This window comes from Tympanuchus pallidicinctus, unplaced genomic scaffold (genome assembly GCF_026119805.1).
Source record: "Tympanuchus pallidicinctus isolate F22 unplaced genomic scaffold, pur_lepc_1.0 scaffold3, whole genome shotgun sequence".
Taxonomy (NCBI): Eukaryota; Metazoa; Chordata; class Aves; order Galliformes; family Phasianidae; genus Tympanuchus; species Tympanuchus pallidicinctus.
In genome coordinates this window covers 68551437-68570782 of record NW_026294747.1, presented here as the reverse complement: position 1 = coordinate 68570782, position 19346 = coordinate 68551437, and the positions used below count along the sequence as shown (strand labels likewise).

General features: G+C 37.2%; 1 protein-coding gene across 2 annotated transcripts in view; it reads left to right on the top strand.

The window, feature by feature from the left end:
- The window catches only part of VIPR2 (vasoactive intestinal peptide receptor 2), a 47208-nt gene extending 41213 nt beyond the window's left edge, over positions 1 to 5995 (top strand). The window contains exons 10-13 of one of the 2 annotated variants that reach the window (XM_052694419.1): positions 824 to 915; positions 3556 to 3685; positions 3767 to 3808; positions 4581 to 5995. In XM_052694419.1, the coding sequence (XP_052550379.1) occupies positions 824 to 915; positions 3556 to 3685; positions 3767 to 3808; positions 4581 to 4751 (435 nt within the window). In that variant the 3' untranslated portion in view covers positions 4752 to 5995. The remainder of the gene's footprint in view (positions 1 to 823; positions 916 to 3555; positions 3686 to 3766; positions 3809 to 4580) is intronic. The other variant, XM_052694420.1, reaches the window with a different exon arrangement.
- Positions 5996 to 19346: the final 13351 nt, after the last annotated feature.

Below are 19346 nucleotides of genomic sequence, written 5' to 3'. Positions count from 1 at the left end.
CATGAAAAATATGTGTTTACTTCATTAAAGGCCTGTGTTTTCTAATGCGCCAGAATATCCAGGAACAGAACAGCTAGGGAATGCAAGATACCAGAAGCCAATGAAGAAACTATGAGTGAGATTCATAGTCCTGCTGAGTGTTAGGCTTGGATGTTCTAGACTGATCAAGGTCTGATGATAACTTTTTTTTATCCAAGTGCTTCCATTCTCCTTCCATGAAATGAGGTAGTCCTAGTGTTCTATTCTAGAATGCTGTTACCAGGATAAAATGTTATACTGCAAGAGTCTGATTTCTTCAGTCAGAATGTATTCATCAGTACCCAGGGCAGACAGGTAACTCTCCATGCTTGATGGAAGTGAACAGATTGCCCATTCAGCAATCTTCTATTCTCCCTATCCAGACAGAAAATAATGTGAAGATGAGAGGCAAGGGAGGATCAAAATTGTAAGCAGGACTTAGATTGTCCTTTTGCTTCCAATCATGGATCCAAACAACAATTCAGGACAATCATTGATTGCACTGGATCCTATCCAGTGTCCCATCCTGCCAAAAAAACTGTCTTCAGTTGAGATTTCAGATGCAGAGCATTGCTGACAAGTGGGACATTCAAAGGCTTGTCCAGACAAAGAGTAGTAGCCATGTAGAGGGGCACTGGACATAAGAGACAAACAATAGATTTAACTGTGTAGAGCTAAACATGTTCTGGCAGGAGGTACACAGTGCTGACTGCTGAGTTGATTACTCTGATTTGATAAGCATTTCTTGGTGCTGCATCTTGAATGGAGAAGTCTGAAATCACCATTGTATTTGTTTTCTTTGCAGGTGAATTTTATACTTTTCATCAGTATTATAAGAATCTTACTCCAGAAGTTAAGATCACCAGATGTTGGAGGGAATGACCAGTCACAGTACAAGTGAGTCATATTTTAGGCTTTATATATAGAATTAAACTAATCTCTATAAGATTTACTGGGCTGAAACCTGCTACTAGTGGTTGCTGTGACAGTATAATTACATTTAATTCAAAAGCTCCTAATTTTAGGCAATTAAATAAAGGTTGTAACATTATGTTTAAGCAGAGATTAACATAATTTTTTCGAACACCAAATTCAACAAAAAACAGACAATTTCATAAAGACCAACAAGCTGCTCTTGAATTTGAGTTAATTCCATGAAAGAATATGCTTATGCATATTATGAGAAATAGTATTTTTCTTTTAATGTACAAGTATTTCATTTCGGCATAAAAATAGCAAAATGTATGGCTTCAACCTATTTGAAAACTTCTTTTTTCATTTACAAAACATTTTTGTTTTAATATTTTAATATATTTTAAGAGCAAGTAGGAAAGAAATTGTTTCCATAAGTTGTTAGGAGGAAATATAATGTGCTGCATAGAACTACTCAGTTCCTTTTTGTTTTTGTGTTATTGAATTAACTGAATATGTGAGAGAACTAAATCAACCTAGATGAAATTACACAGTCACCACAGTATTATGTAGCACACTGACATACACAAGTATATATGGCAGGAAATCTATTTGTATATATACATATATATATTTATACAGGCAGGAAATCTGCATATTTCTTATGAGAGAACATTTTGTTTCCCTGTGATATTTATGCATTTTTGTGAAAGTAAAGCATTCCCTTCCTGTCTGTCCCATCATTTTCCATAGTTTACTGCATGTTATTAGTTCTGTAACAGCAACCTTGTCCTTCATTGTTCAGCCATGTGAATTCTTTGCTTTTAGCAATTGATTGCCTGCTTAAGTTTGGACTGGGTAGTCTTTAGCAGATACTCATGGGAACAGCAGGTTAACTATCTCAAGAAATACTGTTTCTCCAGATCAAATTAAAGGTTTGGAAGGCTCATTTTTCAAAATGCAAATGTGCTTTCTAAAATACAGTGCAGAATTTTCTGTGTCTTTCCTTCACTAAAACAGAAAGTATTATCAGCTGGACAAAATATTGCTACAGGAATGGAGTGAAAGTATGAGTATAAAACAAATACTACCCATTTCGAATCATAATTTTTCTTCCCTTCCTGTGTCCCATCTTTACCTGGTTTCATCCTTTTTGATGCTCATTTTACTTTTGCAGTAGGAAAGGTTAAGTTGAAATAAAATCAGTTTTCCACTTCACTTGGGAAACCAGAAATTTGCTGCCCTCATCATCTCCTTCAGTTGCAAATTAATTTCTTCTGCCAGAGTAACCCTGTTGCTAACAGTTACTGATATCACTTTTAAGTATGAGGTTTTTACTATTCTCGAGAAATTCTGCTGTCAGAACTGATTATTTCCATATAAACAGATGTAGCCTCTGGGACACTATGAGAGAAGGAAGGCCTTGAAGACTGACACAGAAAAAATAAAACTGCTTGTAATACATCGACTATTGTAATAAAGTAGGGAAATCACAGCAGCTTCCTTTCATTGTTGAATCCAGTTAGATTCACCAAGAGAGTGATGAATTATGGTACTCAACATTACAACTTCTTGAATTTTACCTGATAGCAGACATCCATAATCATGCATGACTGGTCCTCCATAATACATGAAAGTGATGTCATTGGAGTGAAATGGGTGACAGATAAGGGATAATTAACAATTCATCATTTCACTGGTTTCAGAGGCAGTTTGTCAAAACTGTCCTGCTTAATAATGAAAAGTTGACATTCTTAACTTCAGTAGTGTCTCGTGATAAATTGCACTACGTAATTTATAACATGAAATGAAATTTCTCATGGTATATATTTCATACTATCATTATAGTAGTGAATTTGGGGGTAAATCTGAAATTTCTGATCTAAACATCACAGCTGAGTTTATTCTGGATTGCATTTCCTTGCCTACTTTGCAGAGAAATTGTACGAGCATCCTTACAGGTGGCAATTTAAAAGAAATGAACCTGAAAATACTAATTTAGGACATAGAATTCACCTTTACACAAGAACTGTAAAGTTTTGCAGGAAGTCAGTATTCCTCCCCATTCTCAACAATTCATGGTGGTGCTCAGGGACATGATTTGGTTGTTAGAGTTAGGGAAGTATGGTTAGGCTGTGGATGGCCTTGATGATCTTTAAGGTCTTTTCAAACCTGAGTGACTCTATGATTCATGCTATGTAAAAAACGCCCTGAGTGGCCTGATAGCCTCTTGTGAGATAGGCTGGGAACTTGTAAAGAGTCACAAAACTGGGAACTTGTCAAAGAGGCACAGCACAGGACAGGTCCTACGTCCTACTGTTATCCAGAGGTCAGTGGAAAAAATGTCTTTTGATTTAGAGGGACCCTGGAGCCTTCATCAGATTTTGGAAGAGCACAGGGTCAGCCAGATCAAGTAGAGCTGCACACATTAATTTACAAAGGTTACTGTGAGAATAATCTTACAGCAAGCTTGAAAGGAAAACAGTTTTTATTAAATGTCTCCTTTAACTATTCATAAAATGCAATTAATACAAGATTTATCTAAATGAAATTGCATTAGATTCTTTCCTTAGTAAAGCAAGAGGTTATCATTAAACTATGGCTTTTTCTGCTTCATCTATCTAGGAGACTTGCAAAATCCACGTTGTTGCTTATTCCATTATTTGGAGTTCACTACACAGTGTTTGCTCTGTTTCCTGACCGCAGTTCCAACAATTACAAAATAATTTTTGAGTTGTGTTTGGGATCTTTTCAGGTAAATTTTCAAGTTTATATTCAAGTTTTATTGACTTAGATTAGTGCTGCATACCAAGTAATGAGCATTTTCTGTTTCTAGGGATTGATTGTTGCAGTCCTGTATTGTTTTTTGAACAGTGAGGTAAGTCTTGTTTGTGTATTGAGGCTATTAATTGCTGTTTTCAGTAAATGTATAAATAAGCACCTCTGTAATTTCACTCTATGTAACATGTAGCTGTCTTAGAAAACGTTTGCATTCCTGCTTATAGAATATACACATTTCTGTGCAGCAGGATAAATCAGTGTATTTGGGTGAAGAGCTAAGAGCCTTTTGAAATGTAATTCCTTGCAAATGGCAGTGCATCTTTACTTACTGTGATCTGATTCTGACCCTGGTACAAGTTATGTGAACTGTCCCAAGTGAGGTGCAGCAAGCTCAGAAAGTCATGCAAAACTTGGAACAGAATTTAGTAAGTATTTAGGGTATGATGTTAGCACGTCAGCCACTTTTTAAGGTGTGATATTTGTTAAATAGCATTCAGTGTGTGTCAGGAGGAATCTGTCTGAAGAAGACGCTTGCACTGGGAACTGACATTCTAGTCTACTGTTGTTCTGGTCTTTGATATTCGTAAGATGACTGATTTGAGGCTAATCACTTCATTAAGTACAAGTGATTAATACTAGTGACTATTTTAACAAAAGCCACTTGTGGCAACACAAGTGATACAAATCTGAATTTAAAAGTGGCTGTGGGGTTTCTCTTCACAAACAACTGTAGGTGCAGTTTTCACCTCAGTTTTGTGAAAACTGGTTAGAATTTGTTCCCAGAAGTCCCACTTAGTAGCCAGTAAATGTGGAAAAGTTTCTCAGATAAAAAGAATGTTTTCATTCTGTGCATTTTCTTTTTAACACAGGTACAAGGAGAGCTGAAAAGAAAATGGCGGAGTTTGTGCTGGAAGCAGACAGCTGGCAGAGACTACAGACTGCACAGCTCCATTTCTCGAAATGGATCAGAAAGTGTTTCTCAGCTCCATCGGAATTCAAGGGCTCAGTCATTCATGCAGACAGAGACCACCATGATATAAGTCAGTTAGGTTCCCAAAACGTGCAAAAACTGTGGGATACATTTGTTATATGCAGCTTGATGTGGTATTTTTTAAAATGTACAGTTTATTGCTTGGCTTTTCTATATGTTGGTACTTGGGAAATTGATTTGTGCAGTCAACCAGGTAATAACAAAGACACCTGCCCCATGGATGCTTTCTGTTCTGTTCTTTAGTGCCATTCATACTAGTTTTTATGTTATCTTGCAATGTATTAGCCATAACTATTCAAAAACTCATTTACTATGAAGGTCCCTTTTGCCTCCAGCCTGTCTGTGAAACAGATATGTGGGATCCCATTTAATGTAGGCTGCTTTGTTACCTGATGAAAAGGTTATGACGGGAAGCAGAAAAAATTCTTAAACTATATTTATAGGTAATACTTCTTTCCTGAAGGATTAGGAAATTCATTCCTAATTATGGAAAACAAATGAAAAATAAAGAAATGTGAGGTTATAATTAACCACATTGGGAGCTTAGTGTGCTAATCCAGGAAAAGATTAACTTTTCACAGAGAGGAAAAAAAAAAGAAGTAAGGCTTATTAGCTAATCATATGAATTGCTAAGGCTAATTTCTACAATTTGATTCCTATCCTGTTGTCCCCTTTGAAAGTGTATGGTTTTTTATGTTTTGGTGCCTTTGCAGTCCAAGGCTTTTGTAATTGTTTTGATTAAAACATCAGCATTTGCCAGTAGTGCCGTTCTAATCACCAGTTGTACTTTTCTGTTTAAAATCAAAGAGATTTGTGTTGATATTTTATTAAACAATTTTCTGAAGAGGTGCTTTATTGTTAGAGCAGTCTATCATAAGATAAACAGCCTTGGAGAGCGTTACCCATTGAAAATATCATTTTTATTTAATATTTTCATTGAATTATATCTCTAGAACTACATACTTGGCAGCTGAAACAAAAAATACTGCAATAACGTTAGAACGCCCATTTAAGAAATAATGTAAGTTCTCCTAGATTGATTCTACTCTGTATCTATCTGAGCTGATTTAAAATTCAGTTGTGGCCATGATTCAAAAAAAAAAAAAAAAAAAAAAAAAATTTAAATGCAATCCCTAAAAATGACCATAAAAGGCATAAATGGAAGGAATTCTCAGCAACACCAAGCCTCCTGTGCAGCCACTTTGTAAAAAAAAAGATCTGACAAGTTCTTATAAATACACATGGAACATTTGCGGTTTGAAAAGAAATAAACCCAGTGATGCTTATTTCTCATGTTATGTTTAACCACGTCCACTGTAAATGACACGTTTTGCATGAGTGTTGTTGACTCATAACAGCAATTGCCCTGATATCTCAGATGATCGATCATATTAAGCCAGCAGAAAACAAGGTCAGTAATATTGCCAGGGAAGGGGAAGAATAGTGGCAAGGGCATGTCTTGGCAGGCTTTCATGTACACTCCTGGAAATATTAGTGGGAATACTGTTGGCAGTCATCAGAGTGCCTGTACACCTCTTGTTCTGATTTAATTTAGCTATTTATTGGTCAAACACAATGTATTGTAATGGAATTACCCTGGAGTGATACATAGTTCTGTCAGATCAAAGACAGGAATGTCCCAAGACTGCCCCATGGGCAGCACTCACCAGTGTTGCATGACAGCAACCTTCACTGTGCTTTATGCAACCATTTTCATGTCTGTAAAGACCCAGAGGGCACTGTTCTTACTTATTTCTACTTCCAGAAAATTCCCATATCCAAATAACTTTATACAAATTTTGAGCATCATTTCATCAGCGTGGAACTTGACTTCCATCTGCCTTTTCACACAAAAGTGCACAGTATGCTAAAATGTATTCAAAAACTGAAAATCAGTTTGACGAATCTAGTACTTGTTCAATGTTTCACATCCCTACAATGCACTGAAATAGCTGTGGAATCAAATGGTCCTGCTGGTGACTCTTCAGAGCCAAAAGGACAGTGCAAGAAAACATTTGACTCTGCCATCCCTGAATGTAGTTTGTATTCAGTCTTAGCAGCTTCAGGGGAGGAGGAGGATGAAGCAATGCAGGTGTATGCTCTGCCCATGTGGCCTTGTGACTTAGCTCTCCTCCTCTTCATTCCTATACTGCCTTTCTCACTTTGGTTGCATCAGGATCCAAACTGAGTCATAAAGGCTTCAAAGCAGGAAACCTGCTGGATTGTATTCCCACTGAAAAGCCAGTAGCACACCATGTTAACTAAACAAGAATGCTGACAAGATTCTCTCTTGTACTGTACTCAGTGGCTGTGCTTAATTGCCTTGGAGCCAGATAGGCAACGCCATTCATTTTGAGTGATTTTTGCCACATTACCTGCTGCTGATGCCTGAGGGACACATGGACAAATTACTTTCTATTTGCCGATGGTGATCAGAATCTAAATATATAAAGTTAACTTACATTTTCCTCTTCAGAGATGATGATTTTAGCTAGGCGCTTGATAAATTTAGGTGAAATTTATGTACCCTTATTTATCCCTCAAAAGTGAAATGCCTGTTCTTCAGCTAAAGACTCGTTTTAAGTGCCTTCCATATTGGCCATAAAGAAGTAGGTGCTAGTTGTAGATGATTCATCCCATGTTCTGCTGTGCTTCTAGGGCACATAAACTGAATCATGTGGTTTTTTTTCTGTATTTACTATAAAATGAGCTGAGGGTAGGTTAGGGCGCAGTAGAATAGAATACAAACGAAATGAACAGAAACTTAAGATTTCTCACCCTATGTCTGCAATTCTCTTCTCCAGAAGAGTCTGTTCAGTTGTGTTGCCAACAAATATCTAAATACTCTCTTTTAAGCCATGTAAGCTGATTGACAAAACTTATCCTCCCATAAATGCTCACATGAAGGCAATGAAGATCCCTACCTAGTCCATTCAGTGGGATGTCCCTGTGGTTGACTGCCCTCCACGATAAACCCAACAGCCTCATGACCGATACTGATTTGCCTGGGATCAACTTTCAGCAGTTTTTTTTTTAGGTGTTTGCCTTTTTATATTTGTAGATGGGTCATACAATAAAACAAAGTGCTCGTGGCTATGAGAAATTTTCTTTAAGTGAAATCTTTTGAATCACACTTAAAAACCATCTTAATTTCCTGAGAAACTAAAAATGTCAGATCTCTAAAACTCTAAGTACAACTCTGAGCATTTTCTCAAATGAATTTTCCTGTTTCTCTTCTGTGCCTCATTCAAATTTAGGATATTTTCATTCACAGAAGATGGAACATTGCAGTGTATCCCTTCAGGAAGGCGTAGAGCATTGACCACATTTCTCACTCCCACTCAGAGTTGACATGGCCATTCCGTTATCTGTGCAGTCATTTCAGCTGCTGACCAGGAGCTGATTAATGACATGAAATGATAATACTACTGGCCACTGAGAGCAGTGCTGGTTTCCATTAAATGCTGTGTTTGACGTGTTTAAGTAGCTTCTCCATGCATACCATGCTGGAGTGCACTAGGGCCCAACAGACTGCACCAAAGTGGTGATGTGTGCTGCATGTAGCATCTGAGGAACTACCCAGTTTAAGCACAAGCTGGGACTGTACTGTAGTGTTAATAACTTGCTAGCCACAAAAAGTGACAGTTTAAAAAGCCTTCTAAAGCCAAGTCAGAGGCAGCTTGCCCCATTGTGTAGCACTTGACATCCTGACACACCCCAGACAGGTTTCCCTCTGCCTTTAACATGATGAAGGCGAAAGCTGAGTGCCTCAGCAAACTGTGCAGTCTGCCTGACGGCGTGTGAAATAAGTCATTGCCGAGTGCACACACCTCACACACCAAGCATGAGGACCGAGATGAGTCATTGCCATTATTTGTCTCCTGTTCTTGGGAGTGCTAAAAAACTTATCCTGTTGATACTGAATTTGTCCATTTCAGCAAAGTGATTGTGCATAAAGCCCAAACTCATTACTGCAGGTTTTTTTTGTTTTTTTTTTTTAGACAATTTTAATGAAAATTAAACATTAAATATGTCTGATAAAAAAGTACAACCAGAAAGTAGCCTGTAGAGAAAGCTAATTTGTGTGTTAGGGTTGTTGTCTGTGCAAAGTAATACAGGAAATACTTTTACAAGCAAAAGTTCCTTCACATTGCCATGAGCACCTAGATAAGCTGTGGGCCGCCAGTACTACACCGTGACATAACCAAATAGCAGCAGGTAGTATTGAGCAGTACTGTTCTGCTCAAATGAAGAGTACTGAAACTGTAATTTCTGACATCTATATTATAAGAGTATATCAACACATATCAGTAAACCAGTGTGTCAGCTACTTAAAAAAAGCATTTTTTTATATGATTCTGTGTTTAACCTGGCTAATGATGACAGTGTGTTCAGACCATTTCCGCTGTCAGCTAAAACAGTGGCTGAAAAGTCCCCAAATCCTTTATTCTCCAAAGCACTGAAGTAAATTTCTCAACCTGCAGCTTTCCCCCCTCCCCTTTCCTGGAGCATTAGTATGAGTATTGCTTTGAAATTCTCTTTTCTTGTCTGTATAACTTTTTATCTGTTGAGTACAGTAATAATTAACGATGATGTAAATGAATGTGATTATTTTTTACAAAATGTACAGAATATGATAATGTATAGATTAATGCATGTAAATAGATTTCCTTTTCATACTTTAATTCACTATACATTTCCTCTGGTTTTACTTTCTTGTTTTCAGTGTCACATACCTAACAGCCTTCTCTGTGATGTTGTATATAAAGCTGTGAACAAACAAGCGTTTACATCTTTATGCTATCAGTGACAATAGTAATTAATAACACCATGATGAACTGAAGAGGAGTCAGAATAAAAATTTTAAAGATTTTGCACAGAACTTCTATATGTCAATACCTGTGTGGCTGGCAGCTATTTTCCAAATTGTACATCTTGCTTAATTGTGTTGTCTAGGTGTCTTTGAGAAGCACCACATAACGGACCTACAACAAAAATAAAGATTATGTAGAGGGAATACTATATATCTTATCTCCTTAAGGGAAGAATCTATTATACATCTACAGCGTGTATTCTTTAGAAAACCAAGTGCACTCAGAAACTAGATCTTAAAACTAGAAATGGTTCTCTGGCCTTGGCAGCTAGAGGTTCCTCAGCAGTAGGAGTGAAACTGAACCTTACTGCAGGAAATGAAAAGCCAAGGCTGCCCCTGCCATGGGACTGACTCGTGGAGAGGGACAAGCAGGAGCAGGACTCGGTGCCAGTGAAAGAGGTGAGCTTGCATAACAGCCACCCCAACAAAGCATGGAGCTCAGCAGGCAAAAACACCCCACAGGGATATATGGGACAAATGATAGAGAGCTGTTTTGCCTCATGGTCCAGGGAGTCTGCTTATCTGTGGCATCACAGCAGTTACCATCACCAGGAGGGGTCTTCTGACCCTTGAGGGGGCTGAGCTCTCATCCTCTCCCAGCTCACTGGTACTGTGGTCAGCATATCAGTCTGAACCCCTTTGCATTCAACTACGCTAGGGAGGAATCAAGCCCAACTTTTGCTCAGGAAAGGCAGCAGCCTGAGCCCAAAGCTGCAGGTTGCTGCATAAAGGCATAGTCTGTGTATAGCTCCCCACAATGCTGTGCCTTTAGTAGTGTTTGGGCAGTAACTTAATGGGGAAATCCTGGCTTTCAGGGCAAACTCCTGTGCTGCACGTGCTGTTGTGTTAATGGGAAGGTCCCTACATGTCCAACCAAAGAAAATAAAAATTCTTTATAATAGAACATAATAGTATTTATAACTGACTGCATTGGAATATTTTCATCTTTTCCTAATAATGTAGGCTGGGATATATAGTGATCTATTTGACATGAAGTTTAAGTTGAACTACTGTATCAAAGCATTTAATAAGTAAATATATATTGAATAAAACTAGCTATATATTTTTAACAGTCAAAATAAAGATTTTTCTAGATATATGTTACAAAATACAGTCGATGCCCTGGGTTATGCAATTAAATATTAATATTAGCTTTGGAAAATAAAATCAGTGTCAAGCTTTATGTTGAAGTCCTTCATTTCTAAGCTAGTGGTTTTGTAATTGGGACTGCTTTTCAATACAAGCCTATTGAGCTGTGAGATTCTCTGTTCTGAAAGGCTTCATTTAGCAACACCCACCGGCTCATCCCTGGTTCCCTAATTATGTTCTTCACCTGCTCCTAATTAGGCAGAAAAAGCCCAAGGTGTTATCTTTGTAGGATATGAAAAATGCTTTGCAATAATTGAATGAATCAACAGGCAAGTTTGTAACAATGTAATTAATAATGGATCCTGACTACAGGGAAATATTTTGTTATGCAGAACTGTATTCATGAGAAGAAAATTGAAATATAATCTAAATACTATAGAAAATTGTGTTTAAAGAACGGTTGTATATTAGGCAGTTGGTGAGTTAGACAATTAAGTCGTTCTTGCTGATTCTAGCTTCTGACATTCAGAGAAGTATCCCAACCATATTATCTCTGCTAGAGAACAATTAACTTGGCCTTACTCAAGAAGAACATGACAAAAAATATTGCTTCCTTCACATACACATCATCTTTGAAGAACCATTTTAATGATTTTGCCTATAAAACCATAATACCTTGTCCTGTGACCACAGGACAGAAATTAATAAGTCTAGATACTTGGAAGGACCGTTCTGACTTGTAACATGTGGAACTAATATATTGTTAATGAGTTAAAAAAAATCCTTTGGAAGCCCAGCATGTACCTGGCACAGTCTGTAGCTCTGGTTACTTGCCTGATGCCCTGAAGATGAGATGACCCCAGCTTGAAAGACGGAGGCAATACTGACTTTATTATGTAGGCCCAATTTTCTTTTATCTAACTTTAAACATCTCAGTTCAGCCTTCTATTTATAAATCCCATTTTGGGCTGATTACAAAGCCAGAAATCCAGTCTGAGCAGGGATGCTGCTTCTGGGAAAGCCCATCCTGTCCCAGCGCACTGAGATCTGAAAGGGCTACAGCAAGAAAAGCCACGTCCCTGTGAGTGAGTAAGCCCTGCAGTGTCACTGCCCCTTAACCTGAACATATGCTGTGTTTCTCACACATTATTTGTGACTTAATTTAAACTAAATAATTACTACTTGGTTCCAACCCTGTGACATATGGTAGGAAGCTACTTAACAATTCCCACAGAAAAGTCAGGCATTGGTTGGCATCTCATGAATTGAGGCTGGAAACTAGAGAGAGATTTCAGCAGAGGACTGAAGTTTTGAAAAAGCCTAATGGCATCTTGAAAAAAAATTTTTCTTTATATGACTTAAAGGAAATAATATGGTATAAGTCTAAAACTCCAGGGCATTAGACCTCATAGCCCTTGCATGTCTCTGCACTGCCATGTGGCTAGAGGCTACAACTGTGTTATGTGTTGGGGGAAAAAATAAATAGATACAATAAAAAATTAGAAGGAACTTACAAACTTTTCCAAATCAGAATTTTAAACATAAGTGAATCACAGAAATCCTTGAATTTTGATACTTTGCCAGTTGTTACAAGATACTCTATTAATGCCATTTCAGACACTTGTTTCAGCTGTAGATTCAGTCTGACATGGCTCCATCGTGTCTGACCGAACAGACAGTACTGGTGGCATAAATACTATGGAAGAAAATTTGAGTCCTACAAAGAGATCTTTAGTGTTAGCTTAGCTATCTTCTCCCTTCATTGTGCTCTATATTCAACACTAGCCTAGAAAAATTCTTCCAATTACCTTTTCATATACTGGTCCATGAATAGGACAATTCTACTTCTATATATGTCCCCAAAATGTCTTTGATGAATGGTTTGTTTCCTCTGAGTAACAATTATTCATCTCAGCATTTGGCAATAGTTTTGAGTGGCTTTTAACTTTCCTCATGCAATAAATGTGTCATCGGGCTTAAAAAATAGTGATTTATTTGGATAATCTGGATACTCAAGTGTTTGCTTGGCTCACAGGGTGGAAAGTGGCTTCTGACATTCCTTACTGACTTACAGTTGACTGCTTTAGTGCATTTTTCTTAAATTCAGATCAACTAAAAACTGTAAATTATAGGAAAAATGTACAGAATGATTTTTGAGAGTTTGGAGGAAAAAAAGGATGTGAGTTTAGGGAATAAATGGGTTCAAAGCTAGGGTCTAAGGCAATAAGATTTTATGGTAGGAAAATGGAAGAGCTAAGGGAAGGCTGGTTTGGGGGATCACATGCAGCAGGAGGTGGGAAAAAGAGGGGTGTGACAGCCCATTTAAGTCAATCAATGTTGAGGCCAGTCTTCATGGGGAACTCTGAATGAGCACTTCCCACCTGCATATGGCACAAAGCTAAATTAGAAGCTAAATTGTCACAAATGTACACTGCATATAGAATCTGAACAGTTTTGCTCAAGTTTACAGTGAGTTATACAGGCCAAACAGTTCAGATTTTTAGGCATAATCCACCTATAAACTGATCATCTGTATTTCTATCCTTCAAAATTGAAGTGTTAGGTGACACACAGGCTATTTTTGACTCTCTGCATAAAAGGAAACAAAATCTTTTCTGAGAGAAGAATAAAGTTGGGGAACACTAAGATAGAAAAGGCAAGAGCCTTTCACATCACCAGACCAAGAAAGCATTTTTACAGCAATTATCAGACAAGGTAAGATTAGCTGGGAGGCATATCATATAAACTCCGGTCTTATCACCTAACTTAAACACTGTGACATAACTATGGCAGCTGAAGGATTATGTTTACCACCTCCAGTCAATTTGTTCAACATAAAGACTTTTTGACAGAAGTTGCATACAGGAATGGAACCATAAGAACACGAACCTCATGACTACCAATCCTACTAATTTAAGCCTCACTGATCCCAGGCTAGCCTGTCATTCATCACAAACAATTTGACTCTGAAGCCAAAAATCACTCATGAAAAAATAAAATTCTGAAGACTTTCATGTGGCTTGAGGTCTTTCCACTGTATAAGAGTTTTGTTTTGTCTGGACCTTCTATGTCTTCTCTATCCTCCCGAACTAAAACACAGTAATCTTGGCTTTGCTTTTTCAGGATACTCCAGTTTGCACCTGTTTAGTTGCAAGTGGTTCAGTAATGGTGCAATTTTGGTAGTCAGCAGGCTACAGCTCAAAACCAGCTAAGCAAAACAACAGATTCTATGACAACTCATTAATTTGCCCCTCAGTTTTTTTTTTACTTTTGAATAGTAAAAGTGTTGTTTCTTTACTAAAAGAGCTCAGTTTCCTCTCTGGCTTTTTAGGGCCATGAATTTCAGATGGGCAGAGTCAAATTCCTGCAAGGTAACTTACTGCCTACCCCAACCTCAACTATGTCTTATTTAATGTATTCTTCACATCCCTTGGCAACAAACAGCATTCCCAGGACAGAAGCCTCAGCAGGAGTGGTTTTACCACAGTCTGAGAATGATGAAAGATCTATGCTTCATATGCATTCCTTCCACAAGTAAAACACAGAGGTGTTCTGATATCCTAGGAGTTCTTTGTGGGAAAATAAATGAATGAAAGAAAAAAGAAAAAAAAAAATGAACAGCCAGAAGCATCTGGATATCTGCTTACCATAAAGCTTTATGACCATAAACACTCAAATAGTGAACTACTTCTCTGTTGTACTTGCTAGAGCCATACAGGTGATGGTATGGTACCAGCAAGGGATTTGTGCCTCAGTCCTACAAAGGAGCTTAATCTGAGACCCACTCGAATTTCTAGCTTTACATCTACATTTAAGTAGGTGTTGTTTGATAATAAAAACATTCCTGTGCTCCCTTCATCCCACATTCAACAGATGTGGAATAAAACCTGTTATGTTAATATGAAGTTTTTCTTGCTCTTTCTGTTCAAACCTGCTTCCTGCCTTCCCTTGCTTATGTCCCTCTGTGAGGACAGAACACTGCAGCAATTGCTCTCCTCCTTTGCCCACTCAAGCTGGAATACCTTGTTGCATTCATTTATCTGCTACAGAACCTTGCTTTTGTGTTTGGTGCTCCTGAAGAGGAACACCTTACACTTCCTTTTCCAAAAAGGAGAATTTTCTCCAGGAAGTTGTGTGATATTGCCTATTTTGTCATTTTACTCACATATTTCTGCTTTCCTCCTCTGTCATGTCCCTCTGAATAAGCACTATTAAAACCTCATGAATCATGATGTGAATAATTTTAAAAGCAATTATTTTTTGCCAGACCCAAAGCTCTTCTCTCCCTGTGAGTCTATAAAAAGATCTAAAGACAAAGTCACAACTGGTGAAACTGGAACAAAGCTACTTGATTTGACCAATATCCCTTTCCCTAACACATGGTGTTTAGGACTTGATTCAATCCATGCCCTGTTCCACTGATGAGTAAATGGTAGAGAATATTGGCAGTACTTGTAGGATTCAACATGCAGTATTTATTACTGCAAACAAAGTTTACTGCAGCAAATTCATGTTTGATTTCCTAGTATTATCTGTTTAGTACTCTCTTTCATTCTCTTTTACTAAAATAAAATAGAATATTTTTAAGTGTTTTAAAGCTTATCATCTTGTTTATGTAATACTACTCTTGTAGCTGCTGCTTTTCCTTCCATGTATACAATTACTACCCCTGCTGCTCTCCAGACATACGAAAGAAAGCCTACTGGGCAACTGATTTAATTCAGTTGTTCAACCATATTTCTGTATAACCTGTATGTCTGTATGCTCTCATCGGGTTGAGTCCTATTGGCTGCAGCAGGTTCATTTCCATCCGTAAGCCATTCGATTTATCTACCAGCCCTCCTGGCAGTTTTACAGGGCTTTTTTTCATATGGAAGCACTTTCAAATGTTCTGCTGGATGGCTTCAGGACAGCCCAACGTCAGATAGTATGAACCTCCTTCACCTTTCTGGACGTGGTACATTTTTTCTATTGCTCACAGCTGACCTTCCCAGTCGTGCTGCACTGGAAGTACAGTGCAGAAGACTTGACAAGCTGTTCATGATAGCAGTGCCTACAGCCTAGGGAAAGCAGGAGTTCATCATTAAATATCTGGTCAATAATGACCAATTCATAAAGAACAAGAAAGAAAGTAGAAGAGCTTGAAAAGTCACAAGCACTTTGAAATAGCAGGAGCCCGGCTACCCAGCATCTGAAGTACATTTAAATTCCTATAAATGTTATGGATCAATAATAACTACACTGACTGCATCCTGGAAGGAAACTGGAGCTATAAAAAGTAATGAGAAAAGTCAGAACCAAACATTAGTAATTTTCTTCATAAAAAGTAAATTTCCATGACTCATACACATGCTATCAATTGCGTGTGTTTAGAGGCTGAATTTTAAGATTAAAATAGTCAACTAAATTTAACCATGCCATTATCTTTATGTTCTTACAGAGATGTTTTGCCCCTGCAATTGCAGCAAACAGCAAACTGATTGTAAGTATAGGCTATGACAAAATCCACCCATAAATTCAATTTACTGCTGACATAAAAGTGTGGACAGAGTTGAGAATTTTTTTTCCTGTCCTTTTAAGAATTTGTTTCTTTGTTCTTGTCAAGGTGGCACTGCCTGATTCACATCTCATCAGAGCTTTGTTTTTACAGGTACATTTAATTTATTCATAAAGGTGTTATGTACGTGCAGTGTAAACTATGCCTCCCAATATCCTGGAGCACAGTGTTCAGAAGTAGCTGCAGCCATACCTGTTCATGTCAGGCCCAAGGATTTTCATCTCCTCAGCTTTAGCCTGTGTTCATTTGGAAATAACTTCTCTGAGAATAAGAACATAAATGCCATACTCTCTCAATCCAGATATAAGCCTGGCTGATTAATCTGTTTCTGGCAGGATTTTTTGGTGGATGCAGAAGGAAAAGTAGCAGGAAAAAAACTGTAGATAAAATGACTCTCTCTTGCTTGTATTCTCCCAGTTTGCAGCCATTCATAGCCTGGGAATCTCCTGAGCCATAACTTAACGTTAATTGGTACATTTGTTGTCTATGAATTGGAGTCAGCCAAATTATTCCCTTTTGATCTCCACAGCATCCTCAGAGTTCTAAATTTCTTTATATATCTGAAATTTTTATTTTGTTTTATTTTATTTTAACCTCATAATTTACTTATTGTAACCTAGTAATTTAATTCAGTATCCCCCAAGTTTGTTATTATGAGAAATCGTGAATAATGTTCCCCCTGTTGCTCAACTTGTGAATCGATTCTGCAGTAACTCTCCACAGACATCTCCTAAACCAGAATGTGCCAGGCTATTTCATCTGTCCCAATGGGAAAGATATTCTGCCCCTCTGACTGTATTTTTCTTCTGTTTTTATCTTCTATCTATCTTCTCTCTTTGCTACACACAGCTGCTCCATTGATTTCTACAAATACGCTGTTTGTTAAAAAATGCATACAAGTGGACTTCAATTACAGATCCTTACTTAATATTGTCTTTGATTTTTGATCATCTTTGAGCACCAAGCCAACATTTCCAGGAAACTATATAAGGGCCCTTTCTGAGAGGCTATAAATAATTCTTATACATAAGGCAACAGCCACGTATATGTACTGCTGGGGTTTTATCCATCATCTGCATTCTTTTGTCAGGCATAGCTGACAAAAATAACTTCCTGAATAAAACTGCCTACAAAGAAAATGAAGCTCATAAAAGAATACATAAGAAATTTCTGAATCCCATCCGTAATGTATTCAATTTCTTCTTTTCAGAATGCTCTGCTGGGAAAGATTCCTATCACAGAAGTCCTATGATTTTACATGAAATATTTTACATGGTTTAGTAGGAGCTATTGGGAATAGGTGAACGGTTGGACTGGGTGATCTTTTAGGTCTTTTCCAACCTTGGTGATTCTATGATTCCATATTAGAGAAAAAAATAATTGTTGGATACGAATCTGATCCTTCTTCACTGTAATTTTTAGTCGCTCTTTTCCACATATGGCAATACAGGCATATTTTGAGTTGATTGAAAAGTAATTTGTAATCAGTGGAAAGGAGAACATAAAGAAACAAAATATCCATTTCTCCTCACATTTATCCCAAGATAAGCTTCTCACTTTTTTCCTGCATGATCTTACCCTGTCTTAGGAAATACTACAATTACACTCAAGGAAAATCAGTGCAGCCCTTAATTAGCCTAATTTAATTCCTAGGGAAATGGAAAAAAAATGAAACTCCATACCTGAGAGTTACCTTGGCTACAGATTTGTGGTATGGCTGTATTTGAAAAGCTCGTCACAGAATGCTTCTTTGTTCAATAGAAATGTTTTTTCTCTAAAGAAATAAAAACATACAGAAAAAAATGCTTAAATATGAGCCATGCATTCTTTTCACTGTCAGTATCAGAAGTGGTTGAGAGGCAGTGAGAGGAATTTCAGTTAAAAGCAATTCCTTGCTAGCTTATAATGCATGTCTAAAATTCTTATTAAATGAAAAAAAAAAAAAAAAAGAAAATTGAATAACATCATGGAATTAAAATAAATTAAATTAGATGAGTAAAAATAATCTAATGAAGGAATTTGCTGGATGCAGATAAATGCTTAGGTACTTAAAGCCTAAAAGAAGCACTGCTACTTTCCTCTTTGCAAATATTTGATTATTAGCAATAGGTAATAATACAAGGCTAATATCCGTCTTATCTTCAGGAAGATCTGAGAGCCTCAGTCAAGGTTTCTCCATCTTAGCCTATCATGTTCAGCTTTCAAAATATTATAGCTCATGTTGCATTCTTTCTTTTCCAAGTTTTGGGGTATCCTTCAGAGCCACTGAACTGCAATGATGTGAGTAAGGAGACATCTCTTTAAGCAAGATTTTTGCTATCCATCTTGCCAAGTCCTCCCCAAGTTTGCTTTCATACTGAAAAGTTACTCTTTCCATTCTGTTTCTATGAAGACTTTTTGCCCTTTCTTCCATGTTACAGATTCTTCCCTTGCTCATTTTTTTTTCTTTCCCCTATATCTAATACTGATTTGATAGTCATTTCAATATGCAATTCATTTAGCTATTCTGAATTTGGCTTTTTCATAATTGGTATATGCATAAAATTATGATTCTTCATAATTTCAGAACTTATGAAAAAGAAACCTGGAAGGATGGAAATCACATTTTTCTGCAGTAGCACTGAAGTGAGAGAGAATACAAATGTTAATTTCTATACAGTTGGTTTAGCTGTTCGTAGAATTTTATTTGGGGGCACTTCCATCCTTTTTTCACTTGTCTTTAAATTTTTGCTCTTTATTTTGCCATCACATCTAGGCCAATCTGACCATTAACAAGACAGGATTTTAACACCATATACTGAAATGACTACAGATTCTTTGAAATAAAACATTCTATTCCATCTTCTGTGTTTTTACAGTAAATATTTCTTACAAAACCCACATTTTAAGGAGATAATGGTTTATTTTTCTCTAGAGTATTCTCCAGGCCATATTCACGATGCTGTACATGCACAGATCTTGTCTTCCTGCCAGCCTTAAGAAAAAAGCTTCTTCTGCACATTCCCCAACCTGTTTTACATGTTTCATTATAATTCAGATCTTTAACTCAGTGCATTCCTTGCTTGTCAAACATTTACCCAAATTTGAGAGGGAAGAAGTTGTCTGCTCTGCATTGTGAGCAGCTG